General features: G+C 38.2%; 1 protein-coding gene across 1 annotated transcript; it reads right to left on the bottom strand.

The window, feature by feature from the left end:
- Window positions 1-323: 323 nt before the first annotated feature.
- On the bottom strand, window positions 324-18,990 carry LOC146964013 (uncharacterized). The gene is made up of 35 exons (XM_085767025.1): window positions 18,792-18,990; window positions 18,583-18,695; window positions 18,300-18,406; window positions 17,669-17,839; window positions 17,381-17,586; window positions 17,160-17,260; window positions 16,934-17,052; window positions 15,308-15,463; window positions 11,619-11,833; window positions 11,442-11,527; window positions 11,148-11,275; window positions 10,840-10,965; window positions 10,180-10,370; window positions 9,994-10,085; window positions 9,468-9,598; window positions 8,776-8,900; window positions 8,527-8,653; window positions 7,871-8,083; window positions 7,511-7,681; window positions 6,688-6,834; window positions 6,338-6,387; window positions 6,110-6,242; window positions 5,915-5,997; window positions 5,678-5,804; window positions 5,401-5,591; window positions 4,721-4,811; window positions 4,505-4,625; window positions 3,635-3,816; window positions 3,190-3,345; window positions 2,946-3,079; window positions 2,724-2,857; window positions 2,530-2,624; window positions 1,590-1,809; window positions 1,024-1,077; window positions 324-827 (listed from the first exon to the last, which is right to left on the bottom strand). Exons 1-35 carry the CDS (start codon window positions 18,953-18,955, stop codon window positions 724-726), a joined length of 4,764 nt encoding a protein of 1,587 aa, XP_085623151.1. The 5' UTR covers window positions 18,956-18,990; the 3' UTR covers window positions 324-723.
- Between the last annotated feature and the right edge of the window lie 602 nt (window positions 18,991-19,592).

The raw sequence follows: 19,592 nt of genomic DNA, 5'->3' as shown, positions 1-19,592 counted from the left end.
AGAATAAAGACATTATTCAAACAGTTACTGTGTAACATCTATTTTTTTCACTCCTTAATAATAATAATAAATGTCTACTTTTCAGATATCTTGAAAAGTGGCATGGCATATTCATGAAATAGGTGTATGTAAATATAGTACAAATACAATCACTTTAGACAAGTGGTCTATTGTCTTGATACACGTTAAGATTAAAATACTTTAACTCGTTTTACACTTTGAAGTTTAGCTATTTAATGGTTGAAGTCCATACAAATTAGGACATGTTGATTTTTTTCATAATCTGCTCCAAGAGACAGAGACACACACCTGAGATATTTATTAGTATGCATTTATTAATGTAAAGAAAAGCAATACAGATTAAATAATGATTAAATAATATAATAGATAATTTAGTCATTATGAGGTATTTATTTTGCATGCTGTTTAAATAATGATTGAAAATAGTCGTTACTCATTACAAATCTAAGTATGTAGAAGAAAATCCCAATCACCACTTAAAATATTCAGAGATTTTGATTATAGTGTTGCATTGTTCTGTCATCTAGTTTTACAGTGTGATAAATGATGCATCAATTAAGCAGTAGCAATAAAGCAAACCTTCAGGTATGAATGAATAACATTGTCAAAGCAGACTCAAGATGGAAACATGAAAAAAACAAACAAAAAAAAAACATTAGATAATTACTGATTTTTGATTGGAACGTGGAAAGTCATGTCTATTTAAGTTAGCTGTTGTTGTATTTGCAGCACAGTTGTCAGCACAGCAGCCAGGAATATAGATGTTGGGTGTTTTGCAGACTCTGTGCCCCCACTTGTGGTTGAAGCTATAGAAGCCAAAAGCATATGATTATTAGGTTGGAATCACATCACAGGAGCAAGACTGTTGTATTTTTGTGGGTGGAAGCACATTAAGCTTTATATTTGTACTGCTGGACATGACCTAACCATAAGCACTAGCACATTATCATAGTGTAGACTTCAAAAAACTGATCATTTCAATTAGAAGTTGTAGTTGCTCACCATTTGTTGTTGTTGCAGTAGTGGCCTGAGTTGCATTTAAGCCGGTTGCGTTCCCTGTGAATGAAGGTAGATCTGTTTACATTGTGCAGAGTTACTTACAACTACTTACAAACACGGAATCTATGCTGCTATTAGGTCAAGCAGTATAATTATAACTGAATACTTGTATTAACTCCAATGTTCACAGACACAAGCTGTGGTGCATTTGTGTCCTCTTGTGGCTGAAAACCACAATGCAAGCTGAGGAGACGCCACAAGCTATACCACCAGTCCTCGCAGTTGATTAATGTTTTGTGTGCTGGTATGTGTGGCTGCAGTTTATTAATACGTTTTTATTTATAACGGATTTATGAAAGTGTTCTCGTTGTTCATGGTGCCAAGTGTTTATTTTATAGGGCAACAAATGTTTTTACCTGTTTCTTTGGTGAAACAAAAAGCAAGATCTAATGCAGAAAGCTGCAGCCCTTCTTTTTATTTCCCCTTTGGCCTTTTATTGTTAATTAAATGTTCTTACTTGATAAATTGCTCAGTAATGGAAGATTTGGCTAAGGCTACATTCACTTGACATTCAAGGTATGGATATTTACCCTGTGTGGTTGTCCCAACATTGGATGATGACGTCGTTGTAGGACTTGTGTTTGTGGTGGTTAAGTTCAGTCCCAGCGTATCCAGGTCTGACTGCACCTGCCTGTTCACCCAACTCTGAATCACAGGGTCATTTTCAAACACCTTCAGATCTTGCAGGTGGCTACCCATGAGGCCTCGGACATCGGTTACAGTCAAGTCCTGTGCATTTCAAATGAAACAGTCATGAAAATTGGACTTACGTTTTTACTGGATAATGAGCAAAAATGAAAATATTAGAGATTCAGAAGAATGCAGTTTCATGCATTTTCCGAAAGACACTTTGTGAATCACTGATAATACTTTTGTTATATAATCATATTTAAACCCTGGAACTGACAGCTTTGGGTCTTCTTTAGCATTACTAATATAACTAATTTCACTGTCCCTAACTGCACCTAATTGCTGATATTTGTCAAAAAAACAATTTGTATTCTTGTAGAAATGTTTTAATGACACTACTGACAGCAGCCAGTTAGGTTAACAATGCATGTCAGTTAGCCATGGTATCTTGTAGAAAAAATATGTGTTTGCAAGTGATCCCTAAAGGCCACAGTAGCTAGAGTTTGTTACATTTACAAATAATTAGACCAGCTTTTTACCCATGCTTCCTTTCTGAATGTTAAACTCTGCTAACCAGCTGTTGGCTGTGGCCTTAATGAACAAGAATGGTATTGAACTTTTTGAATTGAACAAATATGAACTATTGCTTAGGTTTGGTTTTAGGAGCTTGTCTTCCCTGCAATAAATCCAAGACCCCCAGACATATGACGGCATTGACAAGTAAGTTATCCTGAAGAATAACCTCAGTTCAGCTGCAGAATACTGTATTTACAATAAAACAAAACATTCTGTAATCAACTGTTTAACAAGGATTCTTACAGCAATCACGTTGGGGTCCAGGCTCCTAAAAGTGTCTACATCCATGTTGATATTCTGAGTTGACAGTGCTTTCACATCTGGGACAGGTGCTCCACCTGGTGGAGCAAAAAGGAAAATAGGAAATTAGAGGGGAGTTTTATGAGAGACAAAGAAACAGCAAGGGACAGACAGAGACAGGCAACATCCATTCTCACCTATATAGGTCTTAATCAAATTGTAAAAGCTGGAGGGACTGGCACGCAAGGAGCTGAAGGCAGTGTTACTGATATTATAGAGGATTCTCTTCTGCTCGGATGAACATGACACTACATTCAGAGGCCTGGCATTTCTGACAAGAGGCAAGAGAGAAGAAACATAGCATTAAGTCAAAGTTGTCACATATAGCAGCATCCTTTAGCTACATGTCTACAACGCACCTGATACTGTCTGCACTGATACTCATCATTGTGCTGGTATCTAATGAGCACAGGTTGGAGTCAATGAGGTTGAGCTCAGTGCTGCCCAGGGTGTTCCCAGAAGTACTCAGATACTTGGTGATGATTGCGTTGCTCTAGACAATGTTAAAGAAAATATCTTGCATGAACATAATGTATACAAGGATGAGGCTCTGTTATATTAAGGCATATTAAGTGTGCATAGTTTTGAGAATTCCTATTGTACCTTTGCTGACTCCCATGATCCATCCTCATCTTTCATTAGTGCTCCCAGGGTATCAACTTTTGTGATGTTCCACTTTGAGATGTCGTCAAGTGATGCCACGCGTGATACTGAACCCAGCACTTGGACTTCATTGTCAGAGACATTGGATGGGAATGCCTGCAGAGTAACATATGATAATGTACTGAAATGTCCTTTTTCATGAATAGAAATACCCCATTATATCACCACAATCACATTGCTAGCATCACATCCTGTACAATGGGAATGTCTTGGTTTTGTTCATCTTTATCTAAAATCATAAAACATATTCTAGTATATTCCTGTAACCCTTGTTGGGGACATTTATTTCCAGAAGTTTATGGCACAATCTGAATGTCTTTAGAATTCATTGTATCTATGCATTTATAGTCTTGTTATGTTATTTGCCTCACACTAAGCAGTTTACCTGGTTGAGTTTCTTCAGAATGATTTTCTGAAGGTCATCATCATCCACTTTCTCACAAATGGAGTTGAGACTGTCTTTCAGAACAGAAACGTCCAGGCAGAGGTCAAACTGTGTCTGGTCATAGCCAAAGGGGAATGAAGCATCGCTAACTGTCACTTGGGTGATGTTGCCCATGGTGCAGCCTTTTGTAGATCATAATGAGAGAGGCAATTAGTGAAAACCAATGACTGTAGATACAATATTGTCACATAATATAGCCAGTTTTTAAAAATACAAACACAGAGGCTGCATTCTTTAAGAATCTGCAGTGATGTCACCAAAGTGCTTGTTTTGTAATGTTACTTAAATTACTTACACTTTGGAAGAAATAACTAAATCCTCCACTTTATAAATGAAAACTTGAGTTTATACACAATAAAACACACCCTTGCTCCATTAAGAAATAATTACACAGCAGTTGCTTTAAATGATTGTACCTTATTATTGACATCACTGACAACCTAATTTCACCTAATTGTTTCAGGTCGATTACCAGGAGCTACTTGCTGTTAGATTTTATTTGAAATTCTTATGCGTCACATAAAAACGTAATTGTTTTTCACACATCCACCGTTTGGAGATCAGTGCAGTTAATTTACACAATAAATAAGTAAAACATGGCTAAGTTAAGACAACAGTTAAAAATTGTCAGGGATAAAAGAGAATAAAAATGATCATTAAAATGTTTGTACTTGGTAATGTTTGACCTTGATGTGTGAAATTCTGTCAATAAACCAGTTGTTCACAAAAGTTAAATACATAGGTGCTCTAAAATCTGTTCATGCAGTTCACGTTCTTTTGTTAAACCAAATACAAAAAAATAACCTTCACCTGCTGCTCGTTTTGTCTTACGACGACTAAGCTCTCTAAACAGCTTCTTGAGCTTCTTCTTTTTTGTCTTTGACTTCCTCAGACGGGGCAAAAAAGACCTAAGGAATCGTCTTTTTGTTCGCTGCAAGAGAAAATAAAATTAATAAAGAAATCGCTTACATGCTAATCAATGATAAAACTATATCAGCACAATAATACCAAACTATATCAACGTACAAATTTGAAGTGTCCCCAGAAGTTTCCTGTAAAATACAGAGGAAGAGTCCCAAGCTTTCCCAGTGTTTGGTGGTTCCAGGTGGTGACATTTCTGAAAAACAGAAGATTTATATTATATTTATATAATTATTATATTTTATTATTAGTTTAATTATTGGTATTAAAGATTTGTGGACAATAACGTATAGAAAAGGTTTTATTTGTTGAACAACCATGAAATCCCACAAAAGACTAAAACAAAAATGCATTTGTTCAACTCAGAATATTAATTAAAATGAAAAAATGGATTTCAGATTGAACCTCAGAAATTATTGCATTGTGTCAATTTCCAGAATTTACACACTTTAGAGTATTTACAGCAGCAAGGTAGTGTATGAGACTGACTCAAACTAAACAACAATGTGGCTGTGTTCACTGTAATTAAGTTAAACATTGTGAGTCACTGATGTGTTCTAACTAGTTTCCAGACAACAATGAAGCTTTATGGCACAGGGGAATAAACTGTAACAGATTTTGGCTGCACGGAAAATCAATCATTTCCCAGCCTGGGATCAATCAAGTACATCTTAATCTTAATCTTGGTTTTAATCTTTTCATGGGATTTGCTGACAAAATTGGGAATACAGAATATCCATATTCTTACGCATTTCCTGGCTCTTAATGTGATTTAATTACTATACCCATAAGGTGTTTTCCCAGAGAGCAGCAGTGTCTCAATGCCTTCCACCTGGCTTCCAGAGAAGTCTTTGCATGCTTTAAGTTTTTCCAGGATGAGAGGATCAGCATTCTGGATGTAAGAGCTGTTCAGATTACAGGCCATGTTCCCCAGGACCTCCACATTGTCTCTGCTCAGACTCAAGCCATTTATGCCCTATACAGGTCAATATGTAAATTTAACATTATACCATTGACAAATTCAATAATTCTGTATATCCCATCATTCTAATTTTCTCTCACCAGGCAGGTCCTGGCTTCACTGAGCAGCAGCGAGTCCTTGCTTAACATGCTGGAGGCCACAGAGAAGTCTGCAGCACCCACTGCAGAAATGTACGGCCTGCAGTTGGCCTTCTTGATATCTTTCTTGCTGTAATAAATTGACATCAAGATGAGATAACCAATTAACAAATGTGTACCCATTGAAACCGGAGGCACATTATGAAGACAGGACAACAACATTCTCAGAGATGGACTTACTTTAAGTAGAGAAGCATGTCTGAGGGATAGTCTGTGAAGTTCTGGGAGATGTTTCCACTCAGCAAGTTGTACATGCAAGTCAGCTGTGGAAAAGGATTTCTTTTTTAAACTCCAGTATCCCAAATTCAAATAAAAGCCATGATATTGTACTGTAAATAAAATTTTCCTTTCCACATAGATTTCATTTGACCTCACCTGTGATTCCTTTAGCTCCACTTTGGCCCTGCCTCTCTTTGGTCTGCAGGCACGGACCAGACTCCGGATTCTGGTTGTTGTCATTTTCTGCACTGATGTACATGTGAAGCCTTGTAGAACAGATGCACTCAGTCTGTGGGAGAGAATGGAAAAAGACAAAGGAAGTTAATAGGCCCAGAATGATCTTGGGGAAAAAACAATACATAGTTTGGGGACTTCTTCACTTACTGCTCAGAGTCAAAGTTTGTTTCAGCGAGTGTCCCAAAGAACATGGCAGCCTAGAAAGAAAAATATCGAAACAATTCAATAACACTCACTCTCAATTAATTTATTAAAGCAACGTTTCAGTCACGACTATGACCTTCATCAGGCATATGCATATATCCCCAATAGCATAACATAAATATAACAGGGGTTTTGTGGATTGTTAATAAGTAACTCTGAGCTGGTATGACAATCCTAAATGTAAATATGAAAAACACAGAATAACTTGGTTTGAATTGACTTTTTAGTTCAGATAAATCAGCATTACGTCTAAAATCAAACTCCACTTCTCTGTGTAAAAACCATACACTGACCTGACTCTGTCTCCATGTCTTTCTGTTGAGCACACTGATGTCCACATTCTCCTCAGAAAACACCAGCATCGATGGCGGGATCTCAGTTGCCATAGCATCAGGGACATTCTGCACCAATTTGGCTGGACTTGTATCCACAGATATGATCTACCAGATGAAATCCATTTTCAACATAAACACATGCATCGTTATCCACTTCTTCATATACACACATTTATTGTACCATATCACTACACATTATAAGTAAGCTTCTATTGTGCTTTTTATTTTTTGTAAATGTTGTTATTGCCTTACTGTTTTTTTATTGAGTGTATGTAAAGTGATGAGCCCTGTCAAAGACAATTTTCTGCTACCCTTTGGGGCAGACAATAAATTCATCTATCTATCTATCTATCTATCTATCTATCTATCTATCTATCTATCTATCTATCTATCTATCTATCTATCTATCTATCTATCTATCTATCAAAATTGGTAATTGGACCTTTTTGAGGTCATTCATGCAGTAACTATATTGAGACTGTCACATGAATTAATTAATAGTAACCTGACTCATAAGGATTTAATATGTTTAACTTGTATATACATAATAAGAAAACATTTAGTTCCCAGCAAATACTGTCCTACATTAGTGAATGGTGCACAGTTGTATATTTGTATTAATTACGTATTGAAATAAAAAAAAGGAATTTCTTTCAAAAACCTGAATGCATAATACCCCCAAGAGAATGATTATAGATAACACTCATAGCCTTGCATAAAGACAAAGATGTTTACTGGATTGTACTGTATATGTTGTGGTAGAACCAGAAGTTCAGTGTACCTTTTGGACAAAGGTCTGTTGGACAACTGATGGGCTTTCCAGCATGTTGGACACGAAGGTAGGGTTCTGGGAAATGGTGAGTAGCTCTGAAGCTTTGGTGTCCTCTATCACCTCTGAAGGAAGCCCAGTAATGAGAGTGCCAAGGGATTCCATAGAGGATCCAGTGTTGAGCTATTTAAGACAATTGCATTTATCAAAGCCATGATCACCAAAGAAGCATACTACTCCAGGGACTATTTATATTTGATCAAACCACACTGAAACAAATATTGCAAATCGGTTGGCATGCACTTGCTATAAGCATTAAATGTTTCACATGATTATCAGCTGCTGGATAAAGGTGGACAGTAGGGTCTTCACCTGGAAGCCGGATGCTCTTATGATTTGGATGATTGTGGTGGCTTGCTCCTGGCTCCAAGTGCTGACTGAACCAAGAGTGGATAAAGAGGAAACCAGCACTGATGGGGAAACAGACGTGATCTGGCTGTTTGTCAGGCCCGAGCTAGCACTGCCAAGACTTACAAATGTCTCTGCTGTGATGGTCTGGATGTTTGATGCAAGAGCAGCAGACACCTAAAGCAAGAAATGCACACCAGTTACCAAAAAAAGGAAGAATCTTCAGATGACACGTTAGCGTTTTTCTGTTTTATCTGCACTCCAGCAACTTGAGAAAAGACCTCTCTTGGTTTGCATTCTATCCCTCTGGGCGCTCTTTCAGTGTATCATTGATAGGGAAAATTATGTGTGAAATAAGTCTCCAAAACTACACATTCAGACGTGTAAATGTGACCCAGCCAACCAAACAAACAAACTCAAAACTGAAACTGAAACAAACAATGAAATATCAACCCACCATGTCATGTAATACGCATAATTTGTCAGCACTGAAAAATAACTATAACCTTATTACAACAATAATTTAAAACTCCAAACCCAAGGTTAAAATTTCAAATTCTATAGGTGCATTCCATGTTTTCTTTTTCTATCAATAAAAAGACAATGAACAAAACTGGTACCTCTTGGTCCACTGTTCCATTGCAGAATTTCTTAATCTTATTTAAAAGGAGTGTGGTTTCAGATTCATTCATAGATATATATGCTGCACTTGGGATCTCAGGAGAGCACAGGAAAAAGCCTGGAAGCCTGTGGAGAGAGACATATCTGTCAACTTCATGTAAATAATTTTCAAAGCACTGTAACATGCAAAGCTAACAACCCTTAACTTATATGATTTGACTTATTCTGTAAAATTGGTGGATACTCACTTTACAGGGCTGAAGGTTTGGCTGAATGCAAATAACTGTGTGATGTAATAGTTGGTGACATTTTCTGGGATTGCTGTGTTGTTAAATAGCTGCAGGTTGGCTTGGTCCACTGAGAACACTTGAGCCTTAGAAAAATTAAGAACAAATGAGTCAGTAGATTACTTTTTAGAAATTCTGCTGGTTTTCCCACTTTCACCTGTGTAATGGTAAAGTAAAATTAAACAAAACTAAATTATGTATATGAAAGCTACACATAGAGCCTTAATAACGGTAGTGGAACTGTTTTGTAGTGACAGTGACATATTTCATAAAGTGAAGTAGAAGTGCAGGTGCAGTATGAGTTGAAGTAGTTGGAAGTAGAGTGAGTGAGTTTATCCTGCTTACACTCTCTTTCACCAAAATGACCTATAGATGACAGCTTTTTCCTTGTGGAGTTGTAGTAAAAAAGCAACTGGACTTCTCTTCTTCTCTCAGTTGCTTTTTTTACTACAACTCCACAAGAATAAGAAGACCAGTATGACTGAGAACCTTCACGGACATATGACAGCTTTTGCATAAAAATAATGAATACATTTAATTGACAAATACAACCAATAATCAACAAACCAAACCACTTTCAAAAAGCTTCAGCATGATAACTTCTGTAGAGCCTTAGTCACAAGCCTCTTTATTGCATGACTTAATTGACATACTTGTGAGGGAGTGATGAAACTTGTGAGATCATCCAGCGTGATGAATGTCACAAAGCTGCCGATGTAATTGACAAACCAGGAGGTTGAGTTTAGTTCTGCATCACTGGCATTGTAGCATCTGGCCCCAGAACCTATGGAAGCAGATGAAAAAAAAAAAATTGTCAATAACTTACCAGTGCCAGTGTCGAGTGCAGCAACCAGGTCTAGAAGAAGAGGCTTAAAGTTGGAGAAGGCTCCAGCAGCATCACCTGTATGCTATGCTGACATGAACTTCACCACTGTAGTCACTGTAAGTAAGTGCAATAAAAGTTTTGCAAGCAAAATGCTAAAACTTTCCATTTCCTGGATAAACACAAACTTGAAACAAATTGCTAAAAAATGACATTTTGATCTAGAAAAGTGTAGAATTTAAACTTTGGGCTAAAAATAGACTCATTATAGGCAGTCAGTATAAAATTAGAACCCTTTGATTTTGAATACCTACAACATACATCCAGTAAAACATTTTCTCAAAAATGCATCTTACCAATTTGCAAGTAGGTCCTGATGGTGGAGTATAAATCAGCACGTCCAAACTCAGAGCTTTTGTATGTGAAGTTATTCCCCATTACAGAGACCCTAATTAAAAAGAAAACAACACAAATTGTTGTACAATTTAATCTAATAGTCTATCTGTCACTGAGCTTGCTCACATGGTGAAAAAGTGTCTTACAGTTTCTGGAAGGCGAGGCATGAAGCATTCTGCACTTTGGTGGAGCTGATGAGGCTCTTGCTGAGGAATCTAAGGTAGTTCTTCAACCGTAGGTCAAACCAGGAATTAACCTCTGACCTTCTTTTGCTGCCCAGGGCCAAAGACCAGACACAGGGGAGGATCTCTTTCTTCACATTGTCTGGGACATCCTCCTAATGGTATACACATGGATTAACATGTTTAATGAGAGACATTAATGTAAAACCTATCCAATTAAAACCAAGTTTTACTGTATTTGTTCAAGTATGGTGGTGCTTCCTCCCTGCATTGTTGTCAGTTATTTATTTATTATTTCTTGGCCGTGGTTGTCCACCTGAGTTGTATTTTTTTTTTTTTGCATTAAGATGATATTAGCTACTGCATGTGTTCATCTGAGAGTAATCAATAATATTAAGTTCCATCTCAGATGAGAATGGCTTTATTAGCATTCAAGGGATTTGCAAGGTGCTTGGCGGCTCTCATCTTCTAAATCTTGTTTTAAATGCTCTGTCATGGCTACTTTGATCCAATTGGAGACATGCACATTGCCAGGATAAGATTATAACATGCTACTAATGCCAACATGGTAAATGGGTACTCATAAAATGATAATGAATGGCAACAATAATATGAGGTAAATACCGTTTCTAAGAAGGCAGGAGTGTTGTTGTAGTGGTTGAAGATGACACATATGTCTGAGTTGTTATCAATCACACTGGGCTGACTGAGGAACTGGCGCAGGTCTGAGGTGCTGATGGTGCTTAGGAGCTGGAAAAGAAGGGGGAGGTCAGAGTTACTACCAGGGTTGCACATCATCAGTATGCATTTGGAAAATTTAATGATACTCAATCTCACTGTTGAAAAGAACATCTGTGTTCTATCCTCTGTCCCTATGTGTGGATTTAAAAAAAAAAAAAAAAGCTTACAATAACTACTTTCATACACATTACCTCAGATTCACGTGTCTGTGGCAGAAGAGATGTGAACATGGACAAATCTGGAAAGCCAAAGCTGAGGAAGGTGTTTTTCAAGTAGACAAAGAAGCTTCCACCACTGTAACATCTGAGAGGTGTTGGACCTGTTGTAAACACAGATGAAATCACTGTGTACCCTAACACAGAACAATATCTATTTTTGGGGGGCTAATATTGTCAGAGAACAAAAAAGCATGATTTTTATTAAAAATAAAAAATATTTTTGTTTTCTAGGTAACTGAAATCTGTAAAATGATATGTTACACAGACCTTTGAGGAAGAGGAGGGTGTTTTTGAAGATCTCCCTCTGGGTGTTGTTGCTGAATGTCGTTTGTAGGGTGTCCAGTAAAATCATCCTAAATTCAGATGAATATTAGTGTGATTCAATTACAAAAAAAAAAAAAAGATACATCACAATGATGATGTCCACCTAACAGAAATACTTACATCTCCTGGCTGCCGTTACAACTCCTGTTCTTCACAATGTCAAATAAAGGTAGCACTAGGCTAGGAGAAAGGTTGACCAGTGGTGGGCTCAGTCGAACCCTGAGCCACAGCAGGAACTCAGTGTCACTGACAGCTTGAGACGACAGATTTCCTCTGTCAAATATGGCCTGAAGAAAGGCAGATTTCACCTCCTCTGTATAGATGGCCTGGTGCATCTGGGGGATTTTTACAATGTTATTAACAATGTGATATATGAAACTAAATGGTTCACATTAACTTCAAAACATAGCATTTGAATCAATCATGTCAGCATTTATGGCCAATCAACCCTTTACATAACATAGCCCAGTAAGCTGAGTGTGTTCCTTTGCTGAAAGTGACGTTAGCAACTAACAAAGGGCAATATTTTTTGGCAGAAGTTTATATAGTAGGGGAGAGTGGGGTAATGTGAGACACCGGGTAATGTGAGACACCCCCTGTATCTAGAAAACGGAACACATTTTTGGTCATGTGACCATTATGTTTTCAAGCCCCTTCCATTTCCCCATGGCCATGAAGGAGAGGACGTCTTGATGCTGTGGAAAGCATGTTTTTTTCACAAAAATATGATTTTTGCATGTAAAAGTAAATTTTCTTGCTGTCAACTTAATCAACTGTTGTGCCAAAGCAAATTGATTCAGGTAGAAAAACTTATATGATACATGATGATGAACTACCAACACATAAAACCATGTGATGATGCTGGCTGAAAATTAGCCTGAATTTCTAAGAGAGGTCGTTTTTTCTAAAATGGGGGTGTTGGGCAGCCTAGAAATCTAGACGCACCCTAGCGGCAGCAAAAATATTTGCTCCGTAGGTGGGTCTAGAAACGAGCCATAGGAACTTTTTGAGTCTCGAACACCGATTGTGTTCACCAATCACAGCGCTCTATCTGTTTAGAGAGTCGTTGGGCGGGCTTAACGCGATGGCGACATACATTTTAATTGGCTTGTCAGGCTAACGTCATCCTGCTCTTTGCTCTGATTGGTCGTAGCGCTAGCTAGCGGTACCCTATTGCGTGCAGAGGCAGTTTGAAAGACAGCCTTCATCCCGCCCCCTGGATTGAGCCAAGGTCTACCGGTCGTTTCCAGACTATACATTTTAGTGATATAGTCTGGCTTGTCAGGCTAGGTGTTGGGGTAAAGTGAGACAAATGCTGCGGGGTAAAGTGAGACCATGGGTGTATTATAATAAATCCATGAGTGAAACACTGTGAGCACACCACACAAAGATTTACACTAGAATCTCGTCCCCCAAGCCAGAAATCTCGCGTGATCAAACATGATCTGTAGCCACACTGCTTTGTTATGATGTGTTCTTCAGTCAGCTCACTTCTTTATTGGTTATATTCATTTTTAGTCACATTCCACTTTGTCGGCTCCCCCCACATAAAAGAGGACTTTTGATCAAAATGGTCACAATTGTCGGGTCCTACAATCTGACCCCCAGACTGTGTTCTAATCTAACTGGTTCTATCTGTCAATCTTATTGGAAAGGCTTGAAAGGTGGGTTGGCTTGTCTGGTCCAGTTCTAAACTGGTTCAGAACCTACCTTCATGATAGGCAGTTTTATGTCTCCATTGGTGAATTTACCTCCAACAGAACGAAGATTACATGTGGGGTACCACAAGGGTCAATTCTTGGACCACTGCTATTCAATCTTTACATGCTTCCACTCTCACATGTCATACGCAAACATAATCTTAGTTACCATAATTATGCAGATGATTCGAAACTTTATATTTCACTACACCCAGATGACCTATCACCCATAATATCTCTCACTCAGTGTATCAAAGATATCAATCATTGGATGTCAGAAATTTTTTTACAACTAAACAAAGACAAAACAGAAATACTCATCTTTGGTGCACAGGCTCAGAGACAGAAAATTGCAGCACATCTCAATTCTCTCTCTCTAAACAGCAAAACTGAAGCAAGGAATCTGGGTGTAATCATTGACAGCGATCTAAATTTCAGAAATCATATCAATCACATTACCAGATCATCTTTCTACCATCTCAAAAATATCTCCAAATTGAGGGGCTTTCTGTCAAAATCAGACTCAGAAAAATTAATCCACGCTTTTATAACAAGTAGATTAGATTACTGTAATGGTTTATTCACTGGACTCTCAAATCAAGTATTCAGAGGTTACAACTAATTCAAAATGCAGCTGCACGCATTCTCACTGGTACCAAGAAATATCAACACATCACACCCGTTCTTGAATCTTTGCACTGGTTACCTGTTAGTACAAGAATCGATTTCAAAATACTACTCCTGGTTTACAAAGCACTACATGGCCTTGCACCTCAATACATCACAGATATGCTCACCACTTACACCCCAGCAAGAACGCTTCGGTCAACAGGCAGTGGCAACTTACTCATTCCTCGCACCAGATCCAAAGAAGGCGAGGCAGCTTTTAGTGTATATGCGCCACGAAAATGGAACACCTTGCCTGATACAGTTAGACATGCCACGTCAGTAGCCATCTTTAAAAACAGACTAAAAACATATCTTTTCTCAACAGCATTCTGCTGAACTGTGTGTGTATGTGTGTGTGTGTGTGTGTGTGTGTGTGTGTGTGAATGTGCCCATATGTGATTGTGTCAGTGGGTGCGCATGTGTGAGTCTAAGTGTGTATGTGCTGAAGATGACATATATGATTGTTTACTTGCACTCTTCTTGTTATCTATTCGATTTCTAATTGATTTCTATATAACTATGTATACCTGTTGTGAAGCACATTGAGTCTGCCTTGTGCATGAAATGCGCTTTATAAATAAAGTTGAATTGAATTGAATTGAATTTAAATGTTAATTTAAAACATTTTGTGTTGTATTTGATTTTGTTCTTGAGTTACTTTGTGTTTAGAAAGAAAAGTGCTTAATTGACCAAACCCCATGATTCTGTTACTAGTCCGACATTAGTTTTGGGATTTGTGGTTGTCAAGCTAGCTGTCAGGATTCTAACTGTGACAACATGTGTTGTTATGGTAGTTTCAGAGTGGAAAAAGTAAGTGAATCAGTTTACCCCATTGATTTCTCTGGTTTGTCTCAGTTTACCCCTGAGCTGGGGTAAAGTGAGACACAAGACCACTTTTTTAAAAAACTACCATATTTTCACTGTCCTTCATCCTGAATACATTCTGATAATTTCCATTGCTAGGAAACATCCTGAATTAATGGGAAATGTGTAAATTTTACTGATTAATCATTTCTCGCTTAGAGGGGAGCAAATGTAAAAAGTGTCTCACTTTACCCCACTCTCCCCTACTGTATGGTAAGGTATGGTATGGTATGGTATGTTAGTAGATAGAAGTTTACAATGGTAAAACTAGTTCTTGTTTTCCTTATCCATGTAAGAATATCACAGATCTGACAGTTAGCTTTAACTTGATACACTCAAAAATCTGGCATCTCAGTCTACTGTATATAATGTTGAAAGGAGCTTTTTAATTTCATTTGAAAAAGTTACAATACTATAGTATGCTATGGTAAAAAATGTTCCTAGTGGCATACAATCATGTGCAGAAAAATAATAAATGAATCCATTTGAAAATTCCTATGCAAGGTTTAAATCTAACAAGCAATATGAGTATTACTGGTAATTGAAAAAGACAGTGTTGGTTAAGTTCATGTTTACCTGAATAGCTGGTGAAACTCTGTCAAAAAAGTCACCAAAGTCAACAGGGTTGATGACTGCCATGACTTTTGTCACTTGTTGCATCGTCTGTAGCTGCGATGGGGTTGCTGCGAGTTCAGCCAGCTGACTGAAAGTGAGAAGATCTGCAACATCCACCTAAAACGGACAAGCAATAAAAGTCAACAACAACTGTGTAACTCTAACCTAAGGGTATGCAGTCCAGGATTGGACCTTGTTATGGTATGGTTACTTGTTGTCAGATTAATAAATTCACAATATGTGCCTATCAATTTCTTCAAAAATTAGTATGACCGCCTGTTTACACTAATTGTTGCAGCTAAGTATTTTTGATCAATATCTACAGTAAATGTAGCTCTCATTTTGTTATTAATTTGTCATTTCAGGCAGCCTTTACATTATTCCAAAAGTTGCTAACAAAACATATGGTGAGGCCTCATTTTATCACTACGGCCCATGCCTATGGAACAGACTGCCTGAAGACTTGAGGAGTGCAGAGAATCTGGACATTTTTAAAAGCAAACTGAAGACCTACCTTTTTAGCTTGGCTTTTAACTGAATCTAATTATTTTTATCATTATAAAACTATTTATTGTCTTAATTGCAATATTTCTCTATCCCCTTGATCTACCTATACATTATATATATTTATCCACTGTACTTTCCCTATTTAATTTAATTAATTTAATTAATTAATTTTATTTATTTATTTATTGTTATCTTTTTTTATTCTATTTTAATTCATTCATTCTTATCTTTATTTTAATTTTATTAGAGCTACTTAATTTTATCTAGTGTATTCCCCATTGCAAATGATTGAGTGATTGAGTAACTGTACGTTCACACCAAAAGCGTCGGGAGTGTCACGGTGGCCAGAAGTCATTCATTTTCAATGGAGACTGGCGTCGGCAGGCGTCGGTGGGCGTCACCGGGCGTTGGCGTGCGTCGGAGCGCCGAGAGCGTCAAATTAGAAGTTGAGAGAAGTTCAACTTTACGCAAAAGAGGAGCTGGCGAGAGAATTTGAGAGCACTTGAGTGGACATATCTTCCGCGCTGCTTGAAAGTCCCGCCCCTTTGGCCGCCGGCCGCTGGAGCTGGCAGGCTGTGAACAGAGCATTGAGAGCGTCTGCTGCCCATGCTGCTGACGCTCCTGACGCTTTTGGTGTGAACGCAGCGTATGTGTGTCTCTCAATATGTGTCCCCCATGTTCCTTGTTTTTATCATGTGAAGCACTTTGAGCTGCTGTGGGCATGAAAAGTGCTATACAAATAAAGCCTGATTGATTGATTGATTGATTGATTGATTGATTGATTGATTGATTGATTGATTGATTGATTGATTGATTGATTGATTGATTGATTGATTGATTGATTGATTGATTGATTGATTGATTGATTGATTGATTTCCTTCTTTTCTTACCCATATTAACTGCTCTGCTCTAAATAAGACAGAATATCTGTGCATTGATCAAATAAACCCGCTCAATCATACATACATAACTCAGAGTACAGTGTACTGTTGGAGCATAGTGACAAATATTCATTCTAAAACACCAAACAAACAAACAAAATGATGACTGAAAAAATAAGAAGAATAGGCAACACTTACTCCATTGAAAGTATTCTTCAAAGTCACAAAATCAATGTAGGAGGCATGCACACTGAATTGCCCAAAGTTGTCTTCAAGCCATTGCCTGTCATCATTTCCAGATTCAACACAGGAGGAACCTAGGAATCAAGACACTCAAATTATAAATCAAACAAACCACACAAAGTGGTGTGGATTTAAACAGTGCACTAGTGCAAGCAATTATCTCATTATGCCATTAATATACCTGAGATGGATATTTTCCTTAGATATTCCTTTTCGAATGTGAAAACCTGTTTGGCTTGCATCTCAGAGAGAAGAGTGAAAACACTGTCACATCCCGTGACTCTGTGAAGACAATGTATTATTTTATTCATTTATAAGTGCAAAAGAATATTTTCATTCCATATTACAATTCCCTTTTAAAATCTTCTGATCATGTTGACAGACATGATGGCTTTAACTCACATCTCCTGATAGGAGTCACAGCTGATATTTTGTGGAATCACATTAAATGTGCTGGAGTCAATACTTGGGAGGAACAGAGGTAGATAGTCTTGAAACCATAACTTGAATCCCACATCATCAAGCATTGATAGTTCCGGGCCAAGTGCTGATAGTGTCAGATTTAGGATGGTGTCACGGACTCTTGGCTCAATACTTGTCAAGTTTTTCTAGGAAAACATATCATACATTTGTTATGAGACTTGTTGCATCTTAGTGAACAATTTAGCTAAATGTGATGAAGATACTCACTTTTGCAGCATCACTAACAAATTTGTCAAAGAAAGAGCCAAGATCTTCTGCACGTGATGACCCAGTAAGTTCTGTGAATACAAGTCTCACAAGGGTTTCATTTGACAAGTTGTTTGGCTCAAGAAGCAGTTCAGCTTTTTGTCTTGAAGAAAGAGACTGGAGTACATTTGCCTAAAGGAAGGATATAAAACAAGAATTATAGTTATATTCAAATTTGTGAAGAACATTCACAAATTGATTTCAACATGAAACCATTACTTTTCGAAACCCTGTAAACCAAGGCAGAGCCATCTAATGGGGATGTAAAGAAAATCCTCACAAACTCACTCAGAATTTCTCGATGTAAATTTTGTAAAATACAAACTAGCCTAATGGGTCAAACCTTTTGTGGTAGACTATAGACTAAGATGAATGGATTGAGTTAGACCATAGAGAGCCATTGTCAAGAAGCGACTAGATTTGAGATGATTCTGTGTAGGAACAAAGTTTATGCTGCCAACTGAACAAAAAAAGAGTTACAAACAATATTTCTCATTCACAAACGTAATAACCCCTGTGGGTAGAGATTCCGAGTTCAAAATATTGTGCTGCAGCTTTCAAGGCAGATTGGTAGTTGGAAAGGACCACTTACCCCAGAGAGGTTGAAGACTTTGAGGTCAGAGTATGTTGCGTGTGTAGAAAATGGACCCAGGTTTGACTGTAGCCACTGGGCATCACTCTGAATTCCCTGTCTACAAACTGAGGACCATAGAGGGAAGTAAGCATATGCAGCATTTAGCAAACATGATTTTCCATCGATACACGGGTCACTGGTCAAAAGCAGGTTTTCTAATCAGTGCCTTTTCAGCATATTCTTTGACAATTTCAAGCTCTCACAAACATCTACATGGCACATTCCACTGCACCAGCCCTACCTGGCTCATTGATGACGCTTTCAGATTCTCTCAGGTAGGCTAGCAGAACAGCTGTGATGGCTTGCTGTTCCCGCCACGGGATTGCCGGGAAAACTTTGCCCATTCCACTCACCCTGCAAAGGCCGAAAAGAAACATTGTTACCAGTCCCTCATCAATGTTTTCCCACCTTGATGCAATGCAACCTGCTTGTGTTTGAAAAGCTACTCACACAACATGGTAGTTTGTGCAGTTGATATTTGAGGTTGTGTTCTTGAGCATCACTGCACTGAAACTTGGGAGGAAAAGAAGTAGCTTCCCGTGGAACCAATCAAACCAGTCGCCTGACTTGAATTGTGGGAAATGTGGACTGATGATGGCAAAGGTCTTGTTCATCACACGATCTCTCACAACAGTTTGGAACTCAGGCTCCTGTCAAATGATGACATGAGTGGATTTGAACAGTTAACACGTGGCAAGTGCACATTTAGAGGGTTATAGAAAGGATGGAACGAAATATAGGAATACTGGACAGGAATGTGTCCCCTGCAACTGCAGTAGAGGTTTAGATGCACATCTACTGTAAGTACTGCCTGTGCTGGCGGAAAAGGCAAGGACTGCCCGTGCTGCCCAAGTGTTGGGAGTAGCCAACCTGTTCAACTGCTGCCAGCTCTGTCAGAAATTCATCCACATTTTCCAGAGCATTTCCCTCCTCAAGGCGCTCAAACACACGATCGATTTGGTCTGTGTCATTCGAGTCCGGGGAGCTTAGCGTTAGCTGTGCCACTTGAGCAGGAGTGAACACTGACAACGAGTCGGCCTGCGAAAGGAATTCCACATGCAATCAAACAACTGTATTTGCAAACCCATAGCTAAGACCTGTGGTGGAAAATTGCTGCCATAAATTCTACAATCACACTGGCCACTCACACTGGAGAAGTTAGGATTGAGGACTTGCAATTCCTGCAGGGTTGCAAAGGCAGAGAAGTTACCAAGGTGTGCCTGCAGCCACTGCTTACTACCTTTGCTGGAG

Source organism: Trachurus japonicus, chromosome 22 (genome assembly GCF_045865225.1).
Source record: "Trachurus japonicus isolate A0001 chromosome 22, Traja_1.0".
Lineage (NCBI taxonomy): Eukaryota > Metazoa > Chordata > Actinopteri > Carangiformes > Carangidae > Trachurus > Trachurus japonicus.
Note: the sequence above shows the minus strand (reverse complement) of the source record. Positions and strands in the feature narration are given on the sequence as shown.